This window comes from Paramormyrops kingsleyae, chromosome 19, assembly GCF_048594095.1.
Source record: "Paramormyrops kingsleyae isolate MSU_618 chromosome 19, PKINGS_0.4, whole genome shotgun sequence".
Taxonomy (NCBI): domain Eukaryota; kingdom Metazoa; phylum Chordata; class Actinopteri; order Osteoglossiformes; family Mormyridae; genus Paramormyrops; species Paramormyrops kingsleyae.
The window spans coordinates 13,095,677-13,107,075 of record NC_132815.1 but is presented as its reverse complement, the minus strand read 5'-3'; the positions used below and the strand labels follow the sequence as shown (position 1 = coordinate 13,107,075).

The following is an 11,399-nucleotide window of genomic DNA, read 5'->3' as shown; positions in this document are numbered from 1 at the left end:
CATACATCCCGCCGCATACTTAAAGGGAACGCAATTTGGCGACGCTCCTGTCATTGCGTAATAGCTGTATTTTGCAAGTCTATATTTGTGGACAAGTGGGATTCTTGATGTGACATGTTAAAAAAAAAAAGACTGCTAAACTGGATTCAGGTGTCCTCTATGTATGGCACAAGTGTAAAGAAACTACAAAGAAAAGCTGACCAGGAGTCAGACTTTCCAATCCATACAAATCAACTGTGCGCTTAGGAATAGCACTTAATGCATTCATTAAATGTGCCTGTTAATTCCCATTGGGTTTTGGTACACAGCTCTCTTACTGCTCCTTCGGAGGCAGATCAAAGACCTTTTCACAAGACCTCTGACTTCAAAAGCTTGCAACTACAGCCAGCGTTTTTTATTGCTTTGGTTAACAATTAATTTCACCAGTTAACCAACATCTAAATGAAGGATTAGGTGCAGGTTATGAGTAAAAGGAACAGCTGGTATTTTCTTGTAGTAGAAAAGTAAAAGAATGCATATACTGTACTAAGCCATTATTTATTTAATAATAAAAAAAAAGATTGCTACCCCAATGCAATTTGTGATGCATGTAAACCACAGCGCTGTATACTGGATGAAATTTTCTTAAGTAGTGAGTCAAAAAAATCAGTCAATGACCCTCAGGCAGACATTTGGCTTTGACATCACACTGCCACTGGTTTGGGGGGGGGTGGGGGTGTACACGGTCTGATATCAGGAAATGGAGATTAAGAAGGGAAAGCCCAATATTCACCTTCCCTCGGCACCGCCTTTGCTTTCTGACCTCACATAAATACTCCAAGGGACCACTAATTGCCCGCTGACAGGAGTATGCTGGTAGGAGGGAGGGGGCAGGCGGGGAGGCAGCCAATGCGTCATACCCTCGCATGCTGAAAATATGAACACTATCATTTATCATTTATGCCATCTGGAAATAAAAATAAAAATAACATCACCCCACCCCCGTAATAATCCCGGTGCAGTACTGCGGTTAATTGAGTGGCACTGCAGACTCACTTGGTGGCTCGATTCCCACTGAGGCTCCTCATAGGAATCAGAGGATTCATCCGGAAACTCTGATTCCCCAAAGGCCAGCTGGACTGGCATCTCCAAAGCAGCCACTTTGCATGACCATGCATCCCATTCACAAGACTTCAAGCAACTCTGCACTGGATCAGAAGTTGCAGAGAGGATTTCAGTGAATTTCCTTCTTGAACATTTATACACATTTATTCCACTGGCAACATGACCTAAAGGTACCAGCCGGGTGTTTTTTTTTTTTTTTAAACTACTCACCCACAAAATCACTTAAGGGTACTAATTGCTTGTGGCTGGAAAATGAAACCCCAAACCCCAACACTGCAAATGTTAATGACTGACCATGAAGGCTGAGAGCAAATTAAAGCAAAAAAACACCAGTTTTTTTTTTTTTAGTTTTTATTATTAAAGTGCAAATAAATCGCTATTACATTATAAGATACTTTCAGGTGAATAAAACAAGTCTGGGGACGTTAAGAAACGCTCCTTTTAAGTGCGATTATTGCCCATTTACCATTATAAATGGTTACACGTTACAGATATTAATCAGTACCTTTTCACAAACTGCAGGTCAGTGACAACTTTCTACTTTACAACTCCACTTTCTAAAATACATTTTTTTTTAAATGTTCTTTCTAGCTGAACGTTATGTTGGATAATGCCCGTAATATCAGCAATGCCCTTAGATCACATTCAATAGATAAAAAGTTAAAATTGTACGTTTTAAAAATAATTAAAAAAAAATAAAAATCAGTCAATATTTTTTCAAGGCCAAACACATGATCTTACATATAAGATGAGTCAGACATAAGATTCTAAATGTACAATATTACTATTTAATATTAGATAGTAATGTAATGTAAACCACTGGCAATCACAGATGGCATCTCTCCAGAATGTCTCGTCTATGTTTAACGCCTTCAGTTACTTATGACAGCTACTTAAATCACAAAACATTCATGCAACTCTTCATACTATTAAGAGTAAAACATACCACTAAAATGTCACTGCATAAAGCAATGATCAAGCGTGGAAGGTATGGGGTCAAGGTTTGCCAGTATCCCTACAGCAGTTGAGGTTAAGGCCGTTTCTCAAGGGCCAAACATTGATATGGTTACTCTACCAGCCAGAGGACAGGAAACCGTGACCACTGCCCATTGAATGGATTTCAGTAAAACCATGTCACTTCCTATCAATGGCAGTTATTGTTTTCAGAGGTATTGCGGTAAACTGAATATGTACGATTTAATTCAACTCGTTTAGGCGATTTGTCATATCCATTCCAGCTTTATCAGCCGGACAAAATGTTCAGTAGCTAAGATTCACATTTTAATTATGCCATGATAGTAAAATGAAATGAATGCATTATGCTGAAAAACAAGACATTTTTTCTGCACAGAACTGATGTCAATATAAATTGTTGACGTGGGGGAAAAAAAAAAAAAAAACAAAAAAAAAAACAAATGGACATTTGATATCCGTTATTACGTAAACAAACTTTCTAAATCAGTGCAAAAACACATTCTGTTTCCTTTCTCCCAACCTGTCAATCACCCACAACACTTATCGTTGACTGACAAAGCACTAAAAGATCAACACTATTACAGAGCAGTCATTTCCAATGTCATCCTGCTAATTTTCTTAGATAAAAAAACCTTTAAGGTAAGCATTACACACTTTTTGCACTCAATACATTTAATCAATGTTGAAGATATCAAATGCCGTAACACTGCCTTTTATCAGCTTCCAGGTGCATGTATATACAAAGTTACTTTAAATATAATTAAAACGGAATGATAAAGTTCATTCAATCATTTCCTACAAGCAGGGCCACAAGACCAGCAACACTTAATACAGTTGTCAGACAGTGCAATAACATTCAGCTCAAAGGCATAGTGGCATCACCCAATAAACTTAAGGCATAGAACATTTAAAAATGTGTTTCGGTAAATACACAGATGGTGCCCCGTTTACACGCACACATAGCGACATGGGTGTGAATACATGCGGAGTCCATACGGGGGCAGCGGATTCACTCAGATAACAGAAAAAATGCGACTGGCCACAGCGGCAAGATACAGGTGAAGCAGGAACATATCAGTTTAGTTTTCCTGGAGTGGTTTATTACTGAAGGACAAGTCTGAAAGGAAAGTTTACTTAAACTCTTCTTATAAGACAAGTTTTCTCTAGTCTAATGATGTGTTACTCTTAAAAATCTGCAGTCTCACAAGAGGGGCATTAACATAGTCACATGCTCCCCTGCTCTTCACTATATTACGTACAATTTAATCTGGACCATGCAACCAATCCTCCCCACCCCCCCTCCCCCAACTCGTACAGTGTCTCCCATATTGATTCATTGCAAGACATAGCATTTTCATTTTCAATATGGGATGGGTAGGTTTTAAATGTTATTAAACAAGGTCAGCTGAGGACCCTTCTTAGCAGGTGCCCCTGGGCTTCAGCCTGGGGAAACCCTGTGCGTTGAAGCGTCCCGAGTTCCACCCAAGGAACAATGCTACTCAAACCCAAATACGGTTTAAGATCAGTCCCATAAGCCACAGGTGTACAGCAGACATGCGCAACGCCATTTTATCTGGTTCATTTAAAGCTATAAATCCCTAGATTGTGGCGGAACTAGGTGTTTTTCCAGCAATATATTAGCAGCACATAGTCTAGGTAACAATCAACAAGTAGTAAAAGATACTGATGTGAAGATGATCATGGCTATTCTCAATGAGATAAAACACCTGTCGATTTATCAAAGCAGATTTACATCAAAGCAGTCGAAAGACAAGGGGAAAAGAGGAATGGAAATACGAATCATTCCCAATGCGTGTGTATATTATAAACAAAGTCAGACTAAAAGGATGGTACAGTTTTGTTCTGCCAGGTACTAACTACAATGTACCCCCCAATGGCACAAAAACAGACCCTTTGAGGTACCAAAATGGACTCTGGGGTACAAATGGCAGAACCTTGCGGGTACAGCCCAAGATTGATTTTGATTTGATAGGGTACAGTACTGTGCAAAAGTCTTAGGCAGTCAAAGGAAATGTTTAAAGCTGTTTATCTTATTTGCTCAGAAGCAGCAATTTAAAAATGAGAACATATGCAAATTAAGAATACAAAAACTAGCAGGAATTTCTTTTCTACAAAAATTTACTGATATCCTGTTGGATGACTAGATGAACACCGCTTCAGCTCCCAAACCTCCCCTCAGTGCACCACAGCCATCCAATGTATTTGTTAAATTTCATTACAAGATCACGTACTCAAGGTACTTAGTTAAATAACTCAATGAGGTATTGATTAGTGAAACGTGGCGTACTGGGTGTCCAGCGTGCACGAGCGTACTGGGTGTCCAGCGTGCACGAGCGTACTGGGTGTCCAGCGTGCACGAGCGTACTGGGTGGTTGCTGCCAAAACTGGGGATACTTTGGGAGGTTTTGAAAGGGCAAAGCTGACACTATGACAGCGATAAACATTTCACACCAGACTTAAGATCATTTAAACATATTCTTTGACTGTCTAGTACTACAACACAGTATTCTGTGTGCGCATGTATATGCGAATAAGCATATAGAAAGTATATAGAAATTGCTCCCTTGATCACAGTAGGTTTCTTCATTTTTTTTAATCTATCAATGAAGAAACTCATTTTAACAACCACATTCTATGAGATTTATCGGCAAAACACATCAAAACCGATACATTAGACCACTAAGCAGAAGAACCAGGAGTGATTTCAAGCAGTGACTTCAGCCTGACTTAAGTTAGCTGGAACTAAAACTGGAGTTGAACACCACCAAAAGTTACGGTACATGATGCTATGACTGCCTGGCCATCCTAAGGTTTTTAAATGATTAATTGCACATCTACTAGTACTAATTTGAGGATGACGCTGATTATGGGCCAGCAGTTGTGATGGTTTGAGATGCAGCAGAAGAGGGATGAGGTAGCTTTTTCCAGATAAATACTAACCACATAGGATAATGCTTGATTTTTGTTATGGACCTATTCTGGCTGATGCCTGAATGGATGGATGAGATGGTTTTGATATGTAAATGCTTCTTTCTGCAGCTGGAGCACCATTAGTAAACGTGAAAATTTCAGACGTGCGTGTTACAGCCCAGGTGTATAAAAACCACGATATTTGCCACATAAGGCTGCTGTGTGACTCTGAAAAGTCACGTTCGGCTCCACAGTACAAATAAAGGCGTTAGTCTATGTTGTTTTAACTACCTGGAAACAGGCTATTTTTTTTCTGCCAGGAGTCTGAGGTATAGATTAGCAGTCAGTGAGAGATGAGGTGACTCGTTTACAGCGGAAGTGAAATGGAGGTTACATGGGCAGGGCTGCTGCTTACACAGGAAGCTGTCAGTAAGTTAGGTCGTCTCTAATGGCACAGGCCTCCTTGAGATCCTCTGGGTGTTCGAATACCGCCTGAATGAACTGACCAAAGAGGCGGTCCATGTAACCTTCTCCTCGAGGGAAGAGCCCTTCCAGGAAGCCAATGTGACCCCCGTGAGTGGTTACCAACAGGGCAACGTTGGGCAAGCGCTGAGCCAAGGCCAGAGGGAGAGCTGCAGAAGCACAGGGCAGTTAGATGTCAGACAAACTGTGCAAAAACATGACTATGGAACATTAACATAATGACTGGCTTTTCGTAAGTCACACATCCCCTTAAGCACTGGAGCAAGGCCCTCCAGGGCCTCGAACCAGCAACTAGCAGAAAACAAGGATGCGTTTGCTCTGTGATACTTTACCGTGTTTCGGAGAGAAGGGGTCATCAGCGGCATTAAGGCACAGCACAGGAACAGCGGTCTGGGGCAGCTTGTACCCAGGACTAACGTCCCTGTAGTAATCCAGGCACGACTTGTAGCCAAAAATCACTGATGTGTACCGTTCATCAAATTCCCGGATGGTACGGGCCTGGGAAGCAGGGGGCGAAGAGAAACAGACACAAATCGGGAGATAGTGTTTCCTGAGAACCTGCTGAACCCCAGCACCTAGGATAGCACCCCCTGGTGGCGAAACAGGCACAGGAACCAATCGTGGAATTCTAAGGCCTACCTTCATCACATAGTCCACATCCACCACAGACTGAAGAATCTTCTGGTGCCTGGAAAGACGTCACACTTTAGTGGAGCTGCTTTTACCAGCAAAGCTAACGTTTCATGCGTGTGCCCCTAACATGGGCATGGGGGGGTGCTGTGCAGAATAGGCTGACCTCTTGATGGTCCTACACAGGTTCCCAGCCAGGTGGCGGTTGAAGAGGAGCCTGTTGATCGGCTGCTCCAGGGAGGCGCAGGACTCCAAGGTGTCCCAGCTGACTGACATGGTGATGCCAGCCTGGATGTCCGCTTCGCTCCCCTTGCGGGCCATGTAGTTCAACAGCAGAATCCTGGAACACCAGAGAGGGCTTAGACGAACCAGGCTCCACTCCGATACATCTCACCATCTGATCTGCACGCAGTTTCCCCCGCTGTGTCAGTATACTCTGCTAACACGTTTTACATCATTACCGACGTTGAGGGTAATATAACATAAAATCAATACCAATTCGATTTCTGGTACAGTTCAAACTTTTTGTTAGGATTGGAGTTTTGATTGGTGTGTCGGATGGGGCTCCTCCCCATTTGTCAAGGTGTATTTGAAGGCGTGCACATGTGCGCTCACCCCCCCAGGGACACTCCCATCCCGAGCAGCGGCGCCTGGGGGATGAGTTTCTTCACGTGGCAGATCACATGTTCCAAATCTGACGTGTCCGCTGCAGAGAAGGTGATGGGAGTCTAGGACCAGGGAGGGGAGACACACAGGGGTTACGGCGGGACACACATAACCGTCACAGGGTCCCTTCAGGCTAATTGGATAAAAAATGTCAACCAAAGTGGTTTACAAGTTTTACCCATCTGCATGATTGTTCTGTAGCAGGGCCCCTCTTCGAGAATAAACAGCAACATTTTATTTTATTATTCAGCAGACACTTTAATCAAATGCAATATACATTTTTGAGAGAGCAGGGTCAGCCAGTCCCTGGAACAACTGGGGGTTAAGGGCTTTGCTCAAGAGGATATTAGTGACATCACCCCGCTGACTATGGGATTTGAACCAGCAACGTTCTGATCACACACACTGCATCCTAACCCACTGATCCACACACTGCCCCACTTACTACCACACCAGGCCAACAGTTACCCCTGCACAGTCCTGCATTACAAAAAGCCATCCCATTATCAGATCCTGGTGTTATATGGATTAAGTTAAGGCCGACGCAGCTAAGCTAAGGTGACAATGACGTTTAATCATTTCTAGGTGCCAATGCTGACCCACTACTCACCAATAACTCCTCCCCTCCGAAACCCCTGTTGTTAAAGACAACAGATCTAAAAATAAAAGGGGAGAAAGAGGCACAGGGACAGTAGAGACAAGCCGTTAGCCACCGAGGACCCAAGTGCCCATCCTGAGCAGAGCCCGAAGCAGGCAAGCAAGACCCCATCATCAGAGAGGCGGCAAGAAGTGGAGGATCTGCTTCTCACCTGTAGCCACGGCGCGTGGCCTGGCACACGGCATGCAAGACGTAGGTCTGCTTACTGTTCCCAGTCAGTCCCGGCAAAATCAGCACCGTGGGTCGAGTGGAACGATCTGGGTATGTGCTGCCACTGTCATTGTCCACCCAGTCCAGGGAGATCTGACCTCCATCGTCTGTTCGAATCAGCTCACTAGGAACACGGGCAAATATCGAGTTCAGCACCAAAAACTCACAGACAACGAGCCTGTGCTAATTTCGCTTTTTTGGAAGCTCATCTTTTCCCCTTACATACCGTTATCCTTCCTTGACCAATATTCTACTTAAGTCATGCCAGGGAGTGTGGGTACTGATCACATCATATTGCAGAAACATCTAGAGACTTAGGTAAACTAGTGTCTCTAAAGTGTAGATATGTTGTGTGCATGTGTGTGTCCTGTGAGGACTTGCATCCAGCGTGTCCCCTTCCCGGTGGCCTGTCATTCCTGGGATAGAATCCAGGCTCACCAAGACCCTGAGTCGGATAAGCAGGTAAGGAAGATGTATGAATCGGCACAGATTAATGTAGCTTCTACACTGGCCCATTACACTGCAGGAGGCTGTACTTACTTTCGGTAGGAGACCGATGGGCTTGACTTGATAAGCACGCGAACCAGGGTTTGCAGCCGCCCCCCCCAGCACCAGGGCGTGGGACAGAACCTCTCGGTCACCACAGGGCAGTAACGCTCCAGGAAGACACGGAAGCCACCGCCACACACCAAGAGGGGCATCTGCAGGGAGAGATGAGGCCGTGGGCGGGGTGAGAAGACAAAGACAACAAGGACTAAGCTCCCCCCCCATTTAACCGTTCCGCACAGCACCAAACACACCATCAGCAGCAGTTTAGGCTGAGGAAGCACATGCACAACAGCTGAAGAACCAAAGTTCAGATAACCAGCAGAGACAAGAACACTAAATAGTCACTGGTTCATTTGAAAGCTTTGCCTGGATAGTTTTAAAAAAAAAATTCCAAACAGACTACAGCAATGCATTAAAAACAACCAAATCCTGTACACATATCTGACACCCGATTTCATTTCCCAAAATAATTCACATGGTTAAATGACAGCAAAATGATCTCTGTTCTAACTAAACAAAACTACCATGAGAACTACAACTGGCTCTGCAGATTAGAGCTGAAAGTGACTTCACAGTTGGGTCCTTAAGCAAGGCCCATATCCCTCCAATTGTTCCAGGGACTGCCTAAAGCTGCTTTCTCAGATGTATATCACACTGGATAAAAACTGAACTGAATATAACACATAGGGTTGCAAAATTCTAGGAATATTCTTGTTAATTCCCATACTTTCCCGTTAATTCCCATGGAAAGTTTCTAATGTGGAATATTTCCAAAATTCCCCAGCTTAACTTCCCATGGAACGGAAAGTTTCAGGAAAATTTCCAGAAATTTTCCAGCCCTTTGCAACCCTAATAACACATATGTTTTTTTTAAGTTGACTAAGGCACAAAGTGAGTACAGTACATAAGGTATAAGCCTCGATCTATTTGGATATAACAGCAAGGACAAGCAGCAACTTAAATCACCTAAAGAGGACTAACCTGGCCCTCACAGCGCCAAAGGTAATAAACTGCGGCAGAGACTGCGCCGACCACCACAGTACAGGGTCTGGAGAGGTAGTCCAGGCAGGATCTCCACACCTCGTTATGGAGGAGCAGCATGACTTCCACGGGTGAGAAGAAGTAAGTATCTGACAACACGGACTTGAACGGGAAAGATGCCCCCCGGACCTGGATCAGGACCTACTGTCTGTGTGCGCTAGCTTTCATTCATTCGCGGTTTACGCCAGGCGAAAACTAAGAGTTAATGCTGTAACACTATCGCATCACTGGCCTAAAAACATCAGAAACGAGTCTGCAATACAGATATCAATTAGGGACTTTGAGACCTAGACGGAAGTTACAAAAGAACTTTCGCGAACAGCCGGCTCTCTTTTCTTGGATGGTTAAACTGTTTTTGCTGGTACTGATTAACTTATAAAGATACTTTTTCCACTTAATGAATTACATTACAAATACACAAATACCAACCATAAACGGACATTAAATCTCGCCCAGTTGCCTGAGAGAAAAAAAAACTACACACGTGAAAGAAAGAAAAAAAGTCAATCAGGTCACCGCTACCGGTCAAGTTCAACGGCTAGGGCCCAAAATGCCGTACATGTTCCCAGCATCGCTAAAGAAAACGCATCTAGCTGGGATGTTTAAGCTGCACTTCACGTCCTCAATCCAGTTAATTATATTAATAAAATCCGCGATGAGATCCGACGCACAAATTAAACATGCCCAACCCTCGTCAGTAGAGCTTGGAGCTTGCTGAAGACTCCATTCCGGCTTAATGGCGTCGCCGGTGAAAATCCACTTTACTGCTGTGATGACGTAACCACAGACACAGCCAATCACAATCCGGAAGACTTTTGCTTAAGATTAGTAAAACTCGCTGTCATTCGCTGTCCACCACCAATGTTTTAAAGCGCTCTTCCCAATAGTGATGGGATTTATGGCTCTTTGAGAACGGCTCTTTTTAAATATTTAGTCAGTTTTAAGAAGCCAGCTTGGGGGCATCTCAGTTTATCCTGGAAATAATCACTGGGAGGAATGATGAGGTGAGATTTGTAGTCAAATAATTAAAACTCAGATATCACACACCAATATCTGAGTTTGAATTATTCTGAAATATTGATTATTACCTCATTTGTCATGTGTGGACTATATTCCATATGGTTGTACAACATCCCTCTGCTTAGACAGTGACATCACTATTTTGGATTTACCTTTAGTACAAAGTGTGTGTATGTGTAAAGCTACGTTGACTTATGTTATTCATACAATACCTACTCACAAATAAACATCAAAAACAAAGCCGGCTGCAATGAATTTCTGTGCAAAACAGCTTTTACTACAAACACTTCCACACAATGTGGAAGTGAAGGATGCGTGCACAACTATCATCATACTTAGGCAGTAGCACCCCTGCGCTGGGTGCGCCCCTCCCCCTATAACTGTTCTGTCTAGCGGAGGAGCTAATTTGTGTGCATCTGTGTGAAACACGCATAGGAAAAAAAGAATGACAGAAAGAACGGCTCCCCTCCAGCCGCGACTCGGCTCCCATCGTTCATGTTTATGAGCCGTTCAAAAGAATCGGTTCGTTCGCGAACGTCACAACTCTACTTCCCAATGCCTACTTTATCGGCCCGAACTGAGATTGCATGACCGCGTATCTTATCACCCATTTTGGGTTTCAGAAATGAGATGTCTTCATTTATATGTGTTGGAATGAAGAAAAAACAAACTCACTCTCTCTCTCTCTCTCGCACACAGGTTTGCAATTATATCTTTGAGGGAACTTTCAATTCATTTGTATGGGGAAAACTCCAATCCCAAAATGACGACCTTAACCTCTACCCAGCCCTAACCTTAACCATAAGTAACCAAACAAAATACGAGACTTTTGGCATTTTTACTTTTTTGATTGCATTCACAGATCTTTGTGGGGACCTGAAAAATGGTCTCCACAACGTCAAAATAACAGGTTTTTCTTGCAATGTGGGAGACATTTGGTCTCCATAATAATGTAATATAAACATAATCCACACACAGACACACGTTGGGATGTTTTTTTATGGATGTAATCAGGTTCTAATTCAAAAGAAATGTGTTAAAAGGTTTATTTTTTTCTAGAATAACTTGCACCTGTCATGTTTTTATGGGTAAGCTATGCAAATCTCTACATCCATACGCCGAGGCAGAGAGC

At 43.2% G+C, this 11,399-nt stretch overlaps 1 protein-coding gene across 3 annotated transcripts; it reads right to left on the bottom strand.

Annotated features, from left to right (window-relative positions):
* Positions 1 to 4,702: 4,702 nt before the first annotated feature.
* LOC111841335 (protein ABHD1-like) lies at positions 4,703 to 10,025 on the bottom strand. 3 transcript variants are annotated; one of them, XM_023807013.2, is made up of 9 exons: positions 9,937 to 10,025; positions 8,198 to 8,358; positions 7,599 to 7,781; positions 7,400 to 7,445; positions 6,739 to 6,851; positions 6,290 to 6,463; positions 6,133 to 6,181; positions 5,826 to 5,991; positions 4,703 to 5,642 (listed from the first exon to the last, which is right to left on the bottom strand). In XM_023807013.2, exons 2-9 carry the CDS (start codon positions 8,356 to 8,358, stop codon positions 5,437 to 5,439), a joined length of 1,098 nt encoding a protein of 365 aa, XP_023662781.1. In that variant the 5' UTR covers positions 9,937 to 10,025; the 3' UTR covers positions 4,703 to 5,436. The 3 variants fall into 3 exon arrangements, with proteins under 3 accessions (XP_023662781.1, XP_023662780.1, XP_072558775.1); XM_023807012.2 differs by having other exon boundaries at positions 9,188 to 10,013; XM_072702674.1 differs by having other exon boundaries at positions 9,919 to 9,990.
* Between the last annotated feature and the right edge of the window lie 1,374 nt (positions 10,026 to 11,399).

Excerpts from the sequence above, each read along its gene's own strand:
- LOC111841335 (XM_023807012.2), bottom strand. The coding sequence starts at position 9,307 with ATGCTGCTCCTCCATAACGAGGTGTGGAGATCCTGCCTGGACTACCTC. Across the intron at positions 7,782-8,197 it reads CCATCGGTCTCCTACCGAAA|TGAGCTGATTCGAACAGACG; the intron begins GTAAGTACAGCC and ends CCGTGTTCCTAG. Across the intron at positions 7,446-7,598 it reads GCCACGCGCCGTGGCTACAG|ATCTGTTGTCTTTAACAACA; the intron begins GTGAGAAGCAGA and ends TTTTATTTTTAG.